Here is a 17751-nt window from a genome sequence, read left to right as displayed (position 1 = left end):
CAGAAAACAAAGGCTTTTCATAGGTTGAACATTTCTATTGTTCCTGTTCTTTGAATACAATGGAATACACTGGACATTGAATACAACTGGGCAAATATATGGCCATTTTTACCTGGAAGGAGGACAGAAGCAGGCAGCCCCACCTCCAGAAGAAGGCCCCACTGGGAGATAACATTTAGATAAGGGTGGAGCCTCAGGGACAACCTTGAAAGCCAAATCAGGACTTGGGGCTGACATGGAATTGTAGATTTTTATACCAAATTACAAAATGTACTATCACAAAAGCTCTCTAGAAAATAGTCCTCCAGCCTAATTTTGATGTGGTGCTGTATAAAAGGAAGGGTAAACTCTTAATGAGCAGGCAGAAAATGAGGCCAAGTGCTGTCCAGGACCTAATTTTCAAGAGTGATGGGGCCTTATCCTTAGAAGCAAAACATCTCTTAGGTGTCCATCAACACATGCCACCCCGGCAGCTCCAAGGGCTGGTCTAGCCAAGAGCTCCAGCAGAGGGGAGCACTGGTTCTGACATGAACTTAGAGCCACTCAGAATGTTACCATTTCACATTCTACCAAACCGAAGGCACCCGGAAAGAAGAGGAACTACAGAAAAAATCTCCACAGCTTAGGGAAAATCTTCAAGTGGGCCCTCAGTCCAGGATGCACAGATGAGACTAAACTTCAGTACAGAAGTTCAGACTTCCAAAGGTGATCAGGCTGAGGCAAGGCAACCAACTGTCCACTTCATAACACAGCCCCGGAATTGGTATTATTATGCGATGACAAAGGGTTAAGGAAGAAGGTTTCCTACCTCACAGCCCTACCTTATTCTCAATACTCAGACCCTTAGGCCTGAACGAAACTATGAAACTAAGATTGAATTCTGTGGTGCCTTTAAAAATTAAATTCTTACAGTTACCAGTTAATAACTTTAATCCTCAAAAGGAATATCCCAAGCAGAAAAATGAAGTGTTGACAGATGATTGCTTATGGAAAATCCTACACTGGAAAAATAATTACCTCCTCTCTTCCTTTTTCATTCATTCTTTTAACTTTCCACATTATGTATCATGGAAAGAAAAATGAAAAATAGCTGACTTGTGAGTGCACAGTCAGAGGTGTGAGAACTATGTCTAGAGTTAGTTCAGGGAGATCTGTGATGTCTATATAACTGCACTTCCACTACTCAAGGAGAACAGAATGAATACATGTTACAAAGTGGATGGGCCCGGAAAACATGCTAAGTTAAGGGAGCCAGACACAAAAGGCCAATATTCTATGGTTCCATTTATATGAACTGTGCAGAATAGGCAAATCCAGGTATGGCTGACTCATGGTTGCCAGGGGAATCGGGAAGGAAATTGATAGTGAGGATGGTTGTTCCACACTGTGAACTGTGTATTTTAAAAGCACAAAAATGGTAAACTTTATGTTATGTATATTTTACCACAATAAAAGAGAGTAGAAAATGATTGTCTAGTCATATATTTCGTACACAAGAAATATGAACCAAAAGAACAAATTTGTTAAGGTGTTCATAATTGTGGCTAAGCCGCTAATCCAGATTTTCTATCTTCTTTTCAGTGAGTATCATCTTAGATAAAATGATCACAAACATTTATCTCCCCTTTTCCCTGCAGTGACACATATAAAATATTGTCTACAAAGCTAGGTTGGGGGAGTGGATATCAAGAAGCTATACAGAGGTATACAAAGTAGTTGAAAAGCCAAGTGCCTACCACCAAAAATCTCAGGAGAAAACAATATTGATTCCTGAGCTTCTCCCCAGACCAAGCAATTAGGAACATCTTGCTGATTGATGTATCACATGGCATCAGTATTTTTTAAAAGCATTTGGGTAATACTAATACAAAAGCTCCCAGGATGGAGAACCACTAATCTTGGATGTGAAGGGAAGGGAGCTGACTGTGTCAAGTGCCTATCATTAGCTGGGAACTGTGATGGCTCTCTCCATACAGGGTCTATAGCTGTAGGTGCCCCATATACTTTTGCACCTTTTCTGGCAAGGAGCACTACAGTCCCTAGGAGCGGCACTCAACCTCTGGGGAGCAGGAATTTAAGAGATACACCCCACTTTCCTTACCCTTCAGGTGGGATAACTCTGAATCATCTAATCTTAGGCAAAACATTTTTATGTAAAAGGCCAGATGGTAAATAGTTTGGGCTTGTGTGCCACATGGTCTGTGCTGCAACTACTCAGTTCTGCCTTTGCAGTGCAGAAGCAGCCGTGGACAATGATTAAATAAACGTGTGTGGCTGTGTTCCAATAAAACTTTATTTATAAAAGTAGATAGTGAGTCATAGTTTGCTAACTCCTGCTCTAAGTCTAAACAAATTACCAGAAACCCTCATCAGGAAAGCATCCAAATTCCCTGCAATAAATCCTACACAGTGTTCCTTTGTGTCCCATGCTTCCTGGAAACTCTGGAGTCAAAAACTACTGGCACCCAAGTCCTTGTCTCACAGCCTGCTTTTGAGGGCAACCCACTCTGGTATCTTGTATTGCACTCATAATTACTCTAGCAATTAAATAATATCATGTCCATCTTACAGTGAGCAAGCTGAGGTTCAAGGATTACATAACTCTTAAGTGATAGGCTCCATAGGACAAGCCTGTATAGTTCCAAAGTCACTGACCTTTGTACAATACCACGGGGGTAAGGATGGATAAAAATACCTAAATAGGTGCCTATATGCACAAGTGCACACACACAGTCTTGTACTCAAATATGTAACTTTTATAGAAGGCAAGAGTACCATGTGTAGGAAGGCATGAAGCAAAATCATACTACAGTATTCATGTAGTTATCTATGTTATGGAAGGGGGTGATTCCATAAATTATAAATAGTAAGGTTTGAGGGTTATAGAAAAAAAAATATTTTTCTCTTTTCTGCTGTTTCTTATCTTAAAATTTATTTCCCAACCACTAACTGGTAGCAGTCTTGGTGCTATTTGTTCTCTGGTGAAATCTTTGGGTACATGTTTGGATAACAAACAGCCACTCAGGGGGAAAGCTCAAAGTGTCATCTGGAATTAGAAGGGACAAAAACCAGAATAAAATATCCTCATACACGTTTTAACATGGGAGTGGGAGGGCAAACAGCAATAACTTCACAAAGGCCCCATAAGGCACTTGTGAAACTCCCTCATGGACACTCGGGATTCCAGGGAATATTCTGAAACCCGGAATGGGCAGATACGGGAACCAGTGTTTTTGGCTTACGCGGTCTTGCCCTCGCTGTCATGCTTGGTGGCGCTGGCCCCCTTCTTGCCCAGCAGAGAGGCCACCTTCTCCGAGTCTCCATTCTCCACAGCCTGCAGCAGGCGGTCATCATTCTTGTTCCACTCGTTGGTCTGTGGAGAGAGGGAAGAATCAGCGCTGATGTACAACATGGGCCACGGCCATGCTGAGGCACAGGACCTTGGTCCACCTAGCTCAAATCAAAACCTACCCCCAAATGGGCAGCTTTATAAATACCTTCCCCTTCACCATGGGGACACTCAAGTAGGCCTCGGTCTCCAAAGAAAACATCAACAGTTTAGTGATATATTGGCCATCAGCAAACTGTGATAGTTATTCCTTTTAAGAATTCTTGAGACGATGAAGCAACTTAGGAAGACCTAGGTCAGTTTACACATTAGCTAATTTCTAGCTAAACTTGACAGCCAGCACCTGAGTGAGAATGTTGGCCTTTGACCTAGTCCACAACTCACTCAAGTGCACTGTGTTACAGAATCCAACTGGCCAATAGCTCAAGGTTACCCTAGGCTTTAAGTACACATAATTCTTTCATCTGCATTTATGTCTACTCTTTCTCGCCTGTTTACTGGGCCTTGATTTTTGAGTCATGATGATTTTAAGTAGTTGTCCAGGCTACTAACTAAACAAACTATCAGCAGAGACAAAACAACTTCCTGAGTAAGCTATTAAAAATCTAACAGCAAGGGCTGGGGTTGTGGCTTGCTGGTAGAGAAGCTTGTCTGGCATTTGTGAGGCACTGGGTTCAATCCTCAGCACCATATAAAAATAAATATATAAAATAAAGGTATTGTGTCCATCTACAGCTAAAAAAAAAAATCTAACAGCAATACCTCCACCAATAACTTCTAAACCCAGTAATTCTGCCAGCTACAGTGACAGCAAAAATTTCATGTGCATGAAAAAAAAAGGTTTTATTCTTAGGAGTGGGATAGATGATCTCTGTTTCAAATGTGTGAGAAGGTAGCAGTGAGCCACAGAAGGTTGTGAAGCAGAGGATGAGAGAATAGAATCAAGGATTGAGGGCCTGGAAGGTGTGTAAACATAAAGGATTTGAGGGAAGAGAGAAGGGAGAAAAAAACACTGGGCACATCCACGTCTCCAAGGCACCCCTGCAGCAGGCAATGAGGTCATCCTACTTTCTGGCTTCTTCAGCTGTGGACATCATTACCCTGGGAGCAACAATGTCCTCCCTCCCCAAAGCTCCCAACACTTCCTTCTCTTCTCGGTGCCTTCCCCCACCTTGGAGCTGGCATTGAACCCAGGGGCACTGTATCCCTGGCTATATCCCAGCCTTTTGTTTGTTTGTTTGTTTGTTTATTGAGACAGGATCTTTTTAACTGCGCAGGCTGGCCTCAAATTTGCAATCCTCATGCCTCAGCCTCCAGAGTCACTAGGATTACAGGCATATACTAGTATGCTCAATCCTAAAATTTTCTACAGATAGATCTTCAGGGCTCTGTATTTCCTTTCGACCTTTGAAGATTAAGAAACCACAAGCATTTCCTATTAAAGGCCTTACTGTGGACCATGACAAGAGAGCAGATAGAGGTAATATTGAAGATTGGCAAGCTATAAAGAGGGAATTTTACAGTATTACAGTCTTCCACAGCCCCAGGAGTGTGTTCCCAATCTCTGTGCTGATGGAACCGGGAGACCCATTAGGACTCACCCTGTCAGAGATTAAAGGTGGGCCCAGCAGATATGCCCAGGAATTGCAAATCTGTGAGCCTCAGGACTGGGTCCCTCTCATCTTCCAGGGCTTCTTTCTCCCCCATGTTCATCACTGAGTGCAGGAACACAGTAAGAATGAGTGAGTCTGAAGGAAAATCAGCAGTTTGTCCTCTAAGATTCAAGAATCTGAAGTCCCAAACTCTAGACTGACATGCTATGTGCCCTTAGTTACCCATAACCTCTCTGTGTCTCACTTTCCCAAGTCTTTGGGTTGAATGACCACTGTGATTCTTCAAAAGTTCAAAATCTTTACTCAGCAAATTTCCCCCAATCAAACTTTGCTAGGGATTATTCTAGAATAGTACCATCTATGATAATGGAACTGTTTTATATTCCTACTGACCAATACTGTAGCCACAAGGCCAATGATTCTCATCCAGGGTGATTTTTGCCCTCCTCCCTCCAAGAACATTTGCCAAGCTTTAGGAACATTTTTGATTGTCCCTATCAGGGAGGACCACTGGCACCTAAAAGGTGAAGACCAGGGCGCTGCTAATCTTGCAATGTATAAGACAGTGCCCCCTTGTCTTTTAGCAAAGCAAAATCTAATCCCAGAGTCACACATGGCTCCTGAGTACTGAAAATTTTCCTAGTGCACACATCTTTGAGACTTCATGTGCCAGGAGCCAGTGGCTACCATAGAGATTACATGGCTCCTTTCATCAAGCTTGTCAAAGTAAGAATGTGTCAGGACCCATGTCATCTACCCTCCTTCCACAACAATCAGTCTGCTCACAAACAAGACAGTAGGTTGCGTCTTCAATTACAAATAAGGCCTTCCAGAGAAGAGGAACACAAGCAGCACACTGCCCCAGCATAAGAATTTGTTAGTAGAGTAGGAAGGTTTACTAACGACTGCACAAAACAACTATAGCAAAAAGTCTCTTTCTTACTAGAGAAAGACTGTAGTCAATTTACCTCCAGAGTGTATTTTATAAGCAAAAAACCAAAAAAAGTTTATGAAGTACATTTAATGAATAATCTCCACCTATGTTATCCTAAAAGGGAAAATTATTGTCTTTTAAAATCCTTCCTCAACTCTAACTGACCAAATTAAAACCGGATTGGGAAGATCAAAAGGATATTAAATCTTAGACCGCAGGACTGAAATTACTTAAGCAAAGGAAGGGCCATATGAAAGAATTTTCCTTTTCAGTTCTGCTAAGGCACTCCGATTTTAAGTAGAGAAAAATCCGATCGTAGGGCTTCCCTAAAATCACTTCCACATGGATCTGCAGAGAGTTCAACCTTTCTAGGACACAGCATGAAAGGTTCCCCCACCCCTATTCTTTGGAGGGCAAGGTCAACTACACATTCCTTTAGGTCTAAAAAGCCTCTTATCTAAAGTCTGTTCTGCAAGCAGATAGGACACTAATTTTCTCTTGGAGAAAAGGCAAAGAAAGCATGGCTTCCCACAAGGAAATACTGAAAAAATAATCTAGAACACCTTTCAATCTGCAGGTTGCTGACAGGGCTCAGGGTTAGCAGCAATAGGGAAAATGACAGGTGCTCATGTATTCTGAAGGTCTTAGAGTTTGAGCAGAGAAAGGAACCATCTGAAAGAATGAGGAAAGGCAGAGGCAAGCCCTGGAGGGGTGGGAGAGGGCAGACCATCAGTTGGGAAAGGCAGAAAGAAGGTAAAAGTTTTAGTCTCAAAAGTATGCTCAAGGTGGAGGGCAAGAGGGTCCTAATTAGACGTCTGCTCCACAAATCTGGATTCTGAACAATGAGGCTTCCAAGGTGAAAGGCCATCACCCAGAGTGATGGGTGATGGTCTTTCACCTCCACTGCCTGGAGCCAGTGCTGTAAGGTTCTCAGTCCTGGGCCAGATCACTGGCTATCTGCAATTAGCTCTGAGACACATAATTGGCCGTAACCATGCTGCACAGCTTTCTAAGTGCCACCACTTTCCCCTCCTAAACTTACCCATGGAAATACTCCCTACTTCCTTTCCTCTGTAACTGTTCCATACACCACATTCTGCATGGCCACTTACAATGCAAGGCAAAACATTTAAGAAGCACTTGGAATGTCATTGCTTTTGGGTACCCAGAAGTGAATGCCTGTTCCCTACCACATTCCTCTACTGAAAGTACTAAATCAAAATCAAACTTTGAAGAGAAATCTCAAAAAAAAAATCATTGTCAATCCACGTCCAAAGGTAGGGTTGGCTGGATAGAGATGAAGTTTGGAATTTTGCCATAACATTTCACAGTAATTCATTCATACTGCAGAATTGAGGAGGGCTTCTAAAGAGCACTATGTCACCAGTCACTACTTCCCTTGAAAATCCTCCCCTCTAATCAGCACTTCTTCTATAAGGCTGGCCCCACAGTGGGCTCCTGGTCCCCTTAGAGTTTTCAACATATTAACTAGTTAATGTAACATAATTAAAAAATGAAAGAGGGCTGAGGTTGTGGCTCAGTGGTAAAGCGCTTGCCTGGCACATGTGAGGCACTGGGTTCTATCCTCAGCACACACACAAAAATAAGTAAGTAAATACATAAAGGTATTGTGTCCATCTACAACTAAAAATATTTTTTAAAAATGAAAGAGGAAAAAAAGAAAACATAAAGTAATCACATTTAATAAGATTAAATGCTTTATAAAACCCATGTCTATTATATGTATGTGTATACTGGGCTATGATATGAAACGTTTCCTACTGAAGAATCACAGTAAAAAAAACACTGGAAGACACTGCTTTGGAATGTTCTGCCGTCCAGCCACCTATGTAAAGGCTAACTTCTAAAACTTGCTCAAGCCTTGCAGGCTCTCAGGCCTTTCCTTGTGACCTTTCTCTGCTTCTCTACTCTGTCATGTCCCCAAGGGCCACCTACTCAGCTCCACTGAAGCCTGTAGTCTAGACTTGATGTAATACTGCATTGTGGCTTTTGTTTGACAGCTCATGTTTGTTCATTTTGTCTCCTGTCTTCAGCTCCCTGAAGACACTGACAGCAGCCTTTATTTCTTACCCCCTTGGTGTCAAAAAAAATACTCAGTATTTGATGCTGATTTTAGCAGGAGTTTCTTCCTCTTAGTTAACCTAAGTCTGTCTTGACTTTGCAAATGTTTGTGCTTTCCATTTATACAACTTGCACTCTTTTGCACACAATTATTAAATCATGTTTCAGATTTTAAAAATTTTACAGGCTAAATAATCCAGTTCCCTTAACTTTTCTACAAAAGGCCAACTTTCCAAAATTTTAATCATATGTATATTTTCTCTACATCTCTTCATGACTAAGGAGCAAAGCCTCATAAAGCCTCATAAATTCAATCAGAATGAAGCCAGCGTCTCCCAGTCATGAGAACCACTTGGGTGCTTGTTAAGTCTGCAGAATCCCAGGCCCCATCTTGGAGATGATCCAGTGAACTGGGGGGTGGAGCCCTGAAATCATGAGCTTCAGTAAGTGCTCTCAATGTTTCTTACTGTCAGTTTGGGGACAACTGGAACTATGCTAAGGTTAACCAGAGAATTTACTTGAATGAATTTTCTTCCTCCACAAGGTCTTATCAGGAAAGGGAGAAGAGAAAAAGAAGAATTCTCCACTTTCTCCTTGCAGAACCAGGTATGTTGTCTCTCACAAAAGTTTGGGAAACATTAGGCTTTCCCTACAAGTTGCATGTGAAATTTGTGTTAGACCTGTTTAAGAATAATACTAGCAAGAACATTGCTCATAAGAGGCAAAAATTACAAATGACACAAATATCCAATAAGAGAAGATGGATAAGTAGATTGTAAGAGTCAAACAATGGGTAATGACCTGAACAAACTACTACAACTAGCTAAAATGACACGAATGGATATTAAAAACAATATTGTTGAAAGCAGACACACACACAGGACCCCACAGTAGTATGATTGCATGCATATAAAGACGGAGGCAGGAAAAGTGGAATCACATTTTTTAGGAATAGACACAGACAGTAACATTATAAAGAAAAGGAAGGACAAGGTTGCCCTAAAAATCAGGCTGGAGGTTAGGGTTGAGGGTGGGATGCTTGGTCAGGAAGGGACACCTGGGAATACTCCTGGGCACTGCTCTGTTTCCCAAACTGGCTTGTAGCTCCACAGATGCTCCTTCCTCCCTCCCTCCCTCCCTCCCTCCCTTCCTTCCTTCCTTCCTTCTTTCTTCCTTCTTTCCTTCCTTCCTTTCTATCAGGGATTGAATCCGGGGTGCTTAATCACTGAGTCACAGTGGCTGGGGAGCCCTTTTTCATATTTCCTTTAGAGACAAGGTCTCGCTGAGTTGCTTAGGGCCTTGCTAAATTGTTGAGACTGGCTTTGAACTCGTGATACTCCTGCCTCAGCTTCCCAGCCACTTGGATCACAGGTGTGTGCCATCATGCCCAACCATACCCTCATTTTAAAACTACTTGTTAAACTGTGCATTCTTGTTGTGTGGGGGGGGTTTCTCTATAGTAATTAATAAATCATATGCCTTCCTCTTTTTCTTCCTCTGATGGTTTACATTCCCACTTACCATTTCTTCATCTCTATTATAAAGTCAATCTAGTACCAAGATGTGGTCTTTAATCTTTTAGAGGCCCCATGAACTCACCAGGAGAGTCTGATAAAGCTACAAACTTTTGGCAGAAGCACTTGCAAAAATGTAGCTCATCCAACCAAAGAACCCCAGGTATAGAAAAGAAGGGACAGATTTCAGAGTCAAGGGTTTTTAAGCTTCTGAAATTCTAATCCCTGCCTCCCATCAAGCTGATCTTGAGCAGGCCATCTGCATCCCTGATTTTATCTATAAAATGCAGGAAATCCTCCTACTTGCAAATTATCCTCAGAATTAGAATAAACATACATAATTGGCCTGGAGCATATTAGATGTCCCAAATTATAATTATTAATAAACTATATAAATCTAGACTGTTTTTTCTTGACTAATGCTCTATGAATCTTTCAATATTTACAACTTAGGACTGACAATCCCTTAACCCATGTAGAGGCAGGTGATACCTTAAGGTAAATTTTCTACTATTTTCCTTAGAAATCACATTTTAAAGGGCTCTAGGGAAACCTTCATGGACACAAAACTATTTTATTGAATATGGCTCAGTTTTTCAGGAGACTGTTTAAACAGACACGATTTCAACAGAGCACACGAGGCCACATTTACAAGTTCAGGAAGCCATATGTTACGCTCCAGAGACATGTGTAATGTGTCAGCTATGAAGGGCTGCATGTGGGAAAGGCAGACCTTACCCTCAGTGTGGGCTCCAAACATTCCTGCTAATATATCACAAATGAGAGTTTCAATGGCTGGCCGGTAAGTTTCCTATTCATCAAATCATTTCCAAATGACACCCACTTGCTTAAGAGTTTTCCCTTGAAGCTTAGTCTTTTGAAAACTTTGCCTTTCTCCATCCAGGGGAGCAAACACCATGCCACTGTGTGAAGAATGCGGGGGCTTTGGCAACAGGCAACTTCTGCCCTTGGCCAGACATGGCATCATCTTCTTTTATTTTGATTTGAATCCTGGAGAACTAAAAAAAAAAAAAAAAACCTGTGGAAACTCAGTGGTCACTGACATATGGCTATTGTGCAGGCTTGAGTTTGGAAATTTATCAGCCCAATCAGAATAATCCAATAGCACACAGTGAGCCAGGAAGAGAACAAGTTTCTTTAACTTTTTTTAAGGAAAGATGCTAAAGCCCAAACCATCACAAATTGGAATAGCTCTTGCCGTGTGGATCTGCTGGAGCAGCTACTGGAAGAAGTCTGTTTGAAAGATTATTTTGGAAAAATTGCACTTTTCCCTCTAGTTGATGGGGAGCAGATTGTTTTGCCAATATAATCAGCAAGGCTAAGATGAAAGAGAAAGTAAACAGTGTTTGCACTGGGAGAATATCAGATTGTCTCCCCCCCCACACCCCACCACCAAACTGCACACATTTCAAAGTTTCAATACAGAGGACAAGAAATAGGGAAGCTTCAGTTCATATAGCAGTTTCCCCTGTTGACTAAACCAGCCAGTGCTTATTATTATCTATCTACTAGATGCAGAGTAATATACAAGATTCCATTCATTCATTCAACAAATATTTACTTAGTGTCTTTCATCTGACTGGCAGTTATTACCATATTGTCTATATAGTTGTGGAGATAAAACACAGCACTATCAGAAACATACCAAATTAGAAAACAGAATATCAGAGGTAAAGTCACCTAAGTGAGTGAAACAGAAAACCAACACCAAGGAAGGGAGAGAATTCAGCTGGGCAGGCAAGTTTCCTGACTGGTCCCTGACCTAGACCTTGCAGTGAGTAATATTTAGGTTAATAAAGAGAAAATGACTAAAAAAAATGTAAGATGCATTTAGTAGAGAGTACAAATAGCAAATTGATCTGCATGAAGCCTCACAAGGTTGTCTTTAGTGTTCACAGAAAACCTAGAAAATTACCAAGACATTATTTGCACATTCTCCTGCTTTTTAAAAGCCCAGCAGTTTTATAAAGAGCTTTCCATATAATACTTGTTCCTTTAGACCAACAGCTGATGAGTTCATCTAAAATGAGTTTTCCAGAGGGAAACGTTTGTTTCAGATTATTCACACATGCAGGTGATACTCTCTGCTCTTCACCCTGAAATCCATCACCCTCCCTTTCATGAGCTGTCGGTGGTTCCTAAGGTCTTGACCACATAAATGCTGAATGCTGTGTCATGGACAGAATATCACCATAAACACCTCTATCCAGGATCAGGCAGGTCCCTTTGACCCACCCACTTCACCAGCTGTTCTAATCATCCCCACCCGCCCCCTGCCCTTTGCACTTCTGTCCCTCCCTGGTCACCAGGACAGGGCTGGCACTCTCCTGCTTCTCTTGCATAGCACTTGGCATAGCTGCAATTAGATACTATTTCTAAAGTATCCTCAAGGACTGTGACTCCCAGTGGATGGCACTTCCAGGGCATGGCCAATGGCCACCATCTGTCTACTTCACCACCAAAACCCAGCTCCCACTCTCACCTACCAGATGGTAGGAACTCAGCCCAAAGCTATGCATTGAAGGGCTTTGTTGTTTTTCTTCCATTAAGGGAGCTACTACTGATTAACCCCTTCTCCACTGGCTCCTTTGTCTCAGGCTGTAAATGTAAATATACTTCAATTCCACATAATCCTACCAAATTCCTTTCTCTGGATATGTTGATCAGCATTAAAACATTACATTAAAAGCCATGTCACATGAGGTAAAAGTCTCATGAAGACAGGCGAATCTAGCAATAAGTAAAGTCACTTTTACCTTTCAAAGAAAAAAAATATTCCAAGTAAATAGTTTCAATCACTCTTCTATTTACATTCAAGTGTGAGAGAGAGAGAGAGAGAGAGAGAGAGAGAGAGAGAGAGATCTAAGGTAACACATGAAGTCCTAGGCATAAAAAATGGATATGAAATAATCTCATCCCTCAAGTAGCTATAGACTTTGAGGACATAAACACACCTCATAACTACTACATGGTCTTTCATCAGTGCTAGACAAATACTGTGAACCAAGCCCTATGAACCCTCGGAAACTAATACTATCTAAACTCACAAAAAATTATCAGTGCTAGAATTTAATCTTAAAAAAAAAATGACACTACAAGGTAAGTACTTTTATTAGCCTACTTTACAGATGAGGAAACCGAGGCACACAGAGACTAAGGGACTTGTAATGAGTCACTTCATTTTCTCAAGAGCAGAAAAGCTGGGCTGGGGCTGGGGCTCAGCAGTAGCATACTTACCTGGCATGTGTGAGGCACTGGGTTCGATTCTCAGCACCACATATAAATAAATAAACAAACAAATAAATCAAAGGTCTATCAATAACTAAAAAATATTTTTAAAAAAGAGCAGAAAGCTACAGCAGTTCAATAGAAAGGAATTAGTCAGGATGAGGAACACTTAAGTATGTTTATAGAGGGAGGAAAGCAAAGGAATCAGTGGAGAGAGACATGAAAAATACAAGAGGTGTGTGTGCAGCGCTGATAAGAGGGCAAGGTGGGGTGCACATGATGCAGCATGGGCAGGCAGCTAGCTGATCTTTGTAAATTAGGGTCAGGTTCTGCCTCTGAGGTAGTAGGCTGGAGGGGCTGACATGCAGTGGTAGAGAAGAAGCCACAGTGTGTCTTCTGTGGCTTTTAGGTTTTCTCAGGGAAGCAGGAGGCAAAGCAAGCAGGGTCAGTGGTGGCTAAGAAGCTTGAAGCATGGTGATATCCCCAAGAACTCCCAGGGGAAACAGGAAAGGAAACCCACTTGAAATGAAGAAAAGGGGTTTCAGACAGCTCTGAAGGTTGAGCTGGGAGTAGAAAGTACAACTCCATAAGGAATCCTTTGGTGGTATCCAGTGGTGTTTCACTGGAAGGTTGAGTAGGTAGGACAGGAGTGAGGGCTGGTTGACGATTCCCAACCGGAGGCTGAGATGAGGGATTTAAGCAGAGATTCCAGGATCAAGAGGAGGTGAGAGGGCAGCTTGAAATGGCTGTGGGATCTGATTCTTACTTTTGCTGGGCATTGTTATTGATATTTCTTCCTCTTTGCCAAACTCTTGGGGTACACTGACATGCACAGTTGCTTAACAGAACTATGGAAGGAATCTGACTCTCATCATGTGTCTCTCTAGCTCATTTCTACTCTTTTAACGGATCTTTGTAGCTCTGCTGCCACACTTCCCTCTTATGCCAACATCTCTGGTAGTTAAATATTCTTGTCTACTGCTCTGGCTTACTTTCAATACAAAACTGTTCACGGCTGTCCATGACTAACCAGAGATCCCATTTCCATTTTGTGGTATCACATGATGATGACATTCAAAAGCTTTTGAATTTGAGAGCATTTCAGATTTTTGGATTAGGGATGTTGAACTTGTATATGGTTTTTCCATTTCATGTCTCTTATAGAGGGATGTAAAACTCAGGGGTAAGAGCTTGGATGCTAGGTTTCTGGGTTCAAATCCTGCCTCTGACACTTATTAGATGTGTGACCCTGAAGAAGTTATTTAATTTTGTGTGTCTCAGTTTCTTCAAATGTAAAACAAGAGATAATATATTTGACTTCCTGAACATATTATACTTGATGGGAAAACTTTCATATTCTTTCATAATACCCCTCTAGTAGATCTATCTGGATTTTTTTTTTTCTTTAATGAATCACTGCATTCAAATAGAACTTTCTCTGTCTTTGAGGGAACATTCCAGTGCTAAGCTATGCTCACCATTATCATTCTGAATTCCCATATGTGCTACAACTGGGATTAGAAGCTTCAGAAAATAGAAAATGACTTAAATAATCAAAATACTACACATATATAAGCACAACGTTTAATGTTATCAGAGGTCAGTTTTAAGTAGTCTGGATATTTTTATGTGTTTGAGAAAAGAGACACCACTGATTTATTTACAACAGAACTCTTATAGTTCTCAAGAAAGGGCTTACTGGTTATAGCCTTTCTATACTCCAATAATAGCAAACCCAGAATAAACTCCAATATCCATCCACAGGAGAAAAAAAATCTAATTCCAAGAAATTATTTATGCCTGACATCTGAAGGCAGAGGTCAGCAGTTTTTAAGAGCATGCGACAAGGGGCCACGACACTCAGTATCGGTCTGATCTGTCTGAGGTTTCAGATGAGCCTGTGTAGAGACAGGCTTCCCCGCCATCGTCTTCCCAGGTCCCGGAGGACAGAGGGCCTCCCAGGCAAGCTCAAGAAGGCTTAACCCTGTAACTGCATGTTTCTAACTGAGAGCAGCAGAGAAGTCAAAACCAAGGACACTGGCAGACATGGAGAACTTTGGAAAACTCTTTGAGCTACACATATGCAAAGCCTCATTCATTACCTTTAGAGTTCACAAGGAATTCTCCAAATACATCTTGTCTTAGCATTTTATGATTCAGCTAGGTAGGTGCTGGGTGACAAGTAAACACACACAAAAATCACCAAAAGGTGGGGGTGAGGTGGAGTGGGAGGCAATTGAATCAAGCAATATTGGAACTCGAAAGTGTTGTCCTGTGCTATGGATTTTGACCCTAATGTAAGATGTCAAGAATCTGCTGTCTGACCAGGCATTGAAAATGAATGAGTCCATTTATGGTTAAAAAAATGAAATGATATTTAAAAACATAGCTGCTCTTGAAATTCTTAAACTTTATTTTCCAGAGTATGCCACACACAACTTATTTCTTACAGACAATTTCTATTGAAAGCCACTTGGGGGCTGGGGATGTGGCTCAAGTGGTAGCGCGCTCGCCTGGCATGCGTGCGGCCCGGGTTCGATCCTCAGCACCACATACAAACAAAGATGTTGTGCCCGCCGAAAAAACTAAAAAATAAAGATTAAAAAAATTCTCTCTCTCTCTCTCTCTGTCTCTCACTCTCTCTTAAAAAAAAAAAAAAAAAAAAAAAAGAAAGCCACTTGGTGTTCAGCTACTGGTGACCACAGATTGTGAGATCATGGGCAAGGACTGTGACTTTTTCCTCTGCGTTCTGGGCATCTAGCACAAGGGCTGGTACATGGCCAGGAGTAGATAAATGTTTATTCAATGAATGAGTAAAAAGCAAGTAGAAGAGTGGGTTTTTAAAGCAGAGTTGCTACTAAAAATACTGAGGAAGAAGCCAGCCTTCACAATCTCCCTAAGATATTTATTTTATCCTCTCCTCCATTGCAATTTTTGTTATTATCTTGACATTTTCTTCTTGACATCTCCTTGCCACTGGGAAGCAACTGGCTCCCGTCTGTCTATTCTCTCAGATTCAAATTCTTGACACTAGCAGAAGACCACAGATCTCCAGCATCATTCCTGCCTTTCGAAGTGCTGTATAAAATAGTCCTTAAAAGTATGGACCAGACACCAAATTGCCTGAGTTTGCAGCCTAGCTCCCACCCTGTGACCTTGGGCAAGTTACTTTATTCCTGTGTGCCTCAGTTGTGGGCTGAGAGACCATAATAGTAACATCTATCACAGGGCTGTTGTGGGAATCAAATGAATCAGATATTTTTAAAATAGTGTCTGGCACATAGTAAGCATTCAGCAAGGGTTAGCTAACATGGTTATTATTCACACTCCCAAGGGAAATTCCATTCTGTAATTTTGAATAATTTTTTTTCCCTCTAGGATTAGCGGATGTTCACATTCACAATAAACCTCCTATGGCCAGACCTAGATTTGCTGACCAGCTAGAGCACAAATGAGATACACTGCAGACGATGCAAGTCCAGAGGCTTCTGCTGCAGCTGTGCCTACTCACAGAATAATTGATTTCTAAGCTCCTAAAGTGATATGAGCTTTGGGGAAATTTATCAATATCTTAAATGATATGTCAAAGTTCCATTAAAATGAACTGTAGAATGTAACATTAAGGTACAACTTGTCGTTCCACTGGAAAACATGAAAGGACCACATGCCCAAGCTAGAAATTTCAAGATACTTCTTGTAGTTTTAGGTCAGATGGGACAAATTTGAAGAAAGGCCAATTGGACCAATGATGTCAACAAGCTGCCTTTTTGCCTGCCAGGAAAATGCTTGGAAGAGATCCCAACAAAACCCCATTCATGGGGCCTAATTCAGAGGGATAAAAGGTGACATGAGGGTGATTTGGGCCTGCCTACTTGCCACTTGGGGTCACCATGAAGTATATCGATGCCAATAGCACATCAGTCAAACATGGGAGGAGAAAAGTACACCCATGTGTGGCCAGTGCCTAAGGAAGGCAATCACGCCCAGCCAAGAAGAGGACACCACCCCAGCCATGTCACTATGTCTGGGCACGGACAACAGCCCCTTCTGCAATTGACTCTTACCCATGTGCTCCTCAGGAAGCTGGACTTCGGAAATGGCAAAGCTCAGTATGATGGTTCTAGTTTTCCTGTCCAGTTTTCCTTCCCTTCCCTTTTTCCTTTCATTCTGACTGTGACATTGAATAAGAATCTTATAACATCCAATAGACACCATCTCATTCCTCAAGGTTGGATGAGCATAGCCTTCCTCCATAATTAGTCACAGAAAGAGCACAGTTTCTAGGAAAAGCTTCTGCCTAAGAACTCCAGAAGGCAAGTTCTTTGAGGACTCAGGGCCCACTTCTTCCTACAACATAGAATCATACTCTTTAAGAAACTGGAGAAGCTTTCTAATATAAGCTTTCAACCAAATGAAAAATGTGTCTATGAAATTGCTCTGAAGAACAATCTGGAATCAGAGAAGAGCGTGTAGAAAGGCCAAATTTAAAATGTTTTAGAAGAGTTAAGAACAGATTGGGGAAATCTAGAAAATGTGGTGTTCAAGTAATAGACAAGCTTAAAAGAAAAGAAAAAAAGGAGGTAAAAAAAGAGAGAGGAAGAAAAATATGAAAGGAGGAGCTAAGAACTATATGATGTAGGAATCTTAGCAAAATTAAGAAATAAAAAACATAATAAGAGAAAACTACCCTGAGCTAAAGAAAAGCTTGTCTATAAAAAGAACTATCCAAATAATAACTAAAATTTATTGGGAGTAAGGAGAGGCAGACAAAGACCTGTAATTCAAGATACATTTTGGTAAAATTGTTTTTGTTTTGTTTTGTTTTAAAGGATGAAAGAAAAGTTCTATTCATTTCCAGGTGGAAAGTAAGTTATTTTCATAGACTTTCCAAATCAGGCAGGCTCAGACTTTCCCAAAACACTATATACCAGAAGACAGTGGACCATCATCAATGCAATTTAAAGAGGAACCAAACATTGCCCAGGCAATTCTCTCCTTAAAAAAAGGAAG

General features: G+C 41.2%; 1 protein-coding gene across 5 annotated transcripts in view; it reads right to left on the bottom strand.

The window, feature by feature from the left end:
* Positions 1-17751, bottom strand: part of RAI14 (retinoic acid induced 14) — a 139649-nt gene that overhangs the window by 50558 nt on the left and 71340 nt on the right. For 2 of the 5 annotated variants that reach the window (XM_081280640.1, XM_081280641.1), the window contains exons 3-4: positions 10337-10511; positions 3243-3373 (exon numbers count right to left, since the gene is read on the bottom strand). In XM_081280640.1, coding sequence (XP_081136766.1) covers positions 3243-3373; positions 10337-10480 — 275 coding nt within the window. In that variant the 5' untranslated portion in view covers positions 10481-10511. Of the gene's footprint in view, positions 1-3242; positions 3374-4950; positions 5065-10336; positions 10512-17751 lie in introns of all 5 variants that reach the window. The other 3 variants (XM_081280642.1, XM_081280643.1, XM_081280644.1) reach the window with 2 other exon arrangements.

This window comes from Spermophilus citellus (genome assembly GCF_964194105.1).
Source record: "Spermophilus citellus genome assembly, chromosome: 1".
Classification (NCBI taxonomy): domain Eukaryota; kingdom Metazoa; phylum Chordata; class Mammalia; order Rodentia; family Sciuridae; genus Spermophilus; species Spermophilus citellus.
Note: the sequence above shows the minus strand (reverse complement) of the source record. Positions and strands in the feature narration are given on the sequence as shown.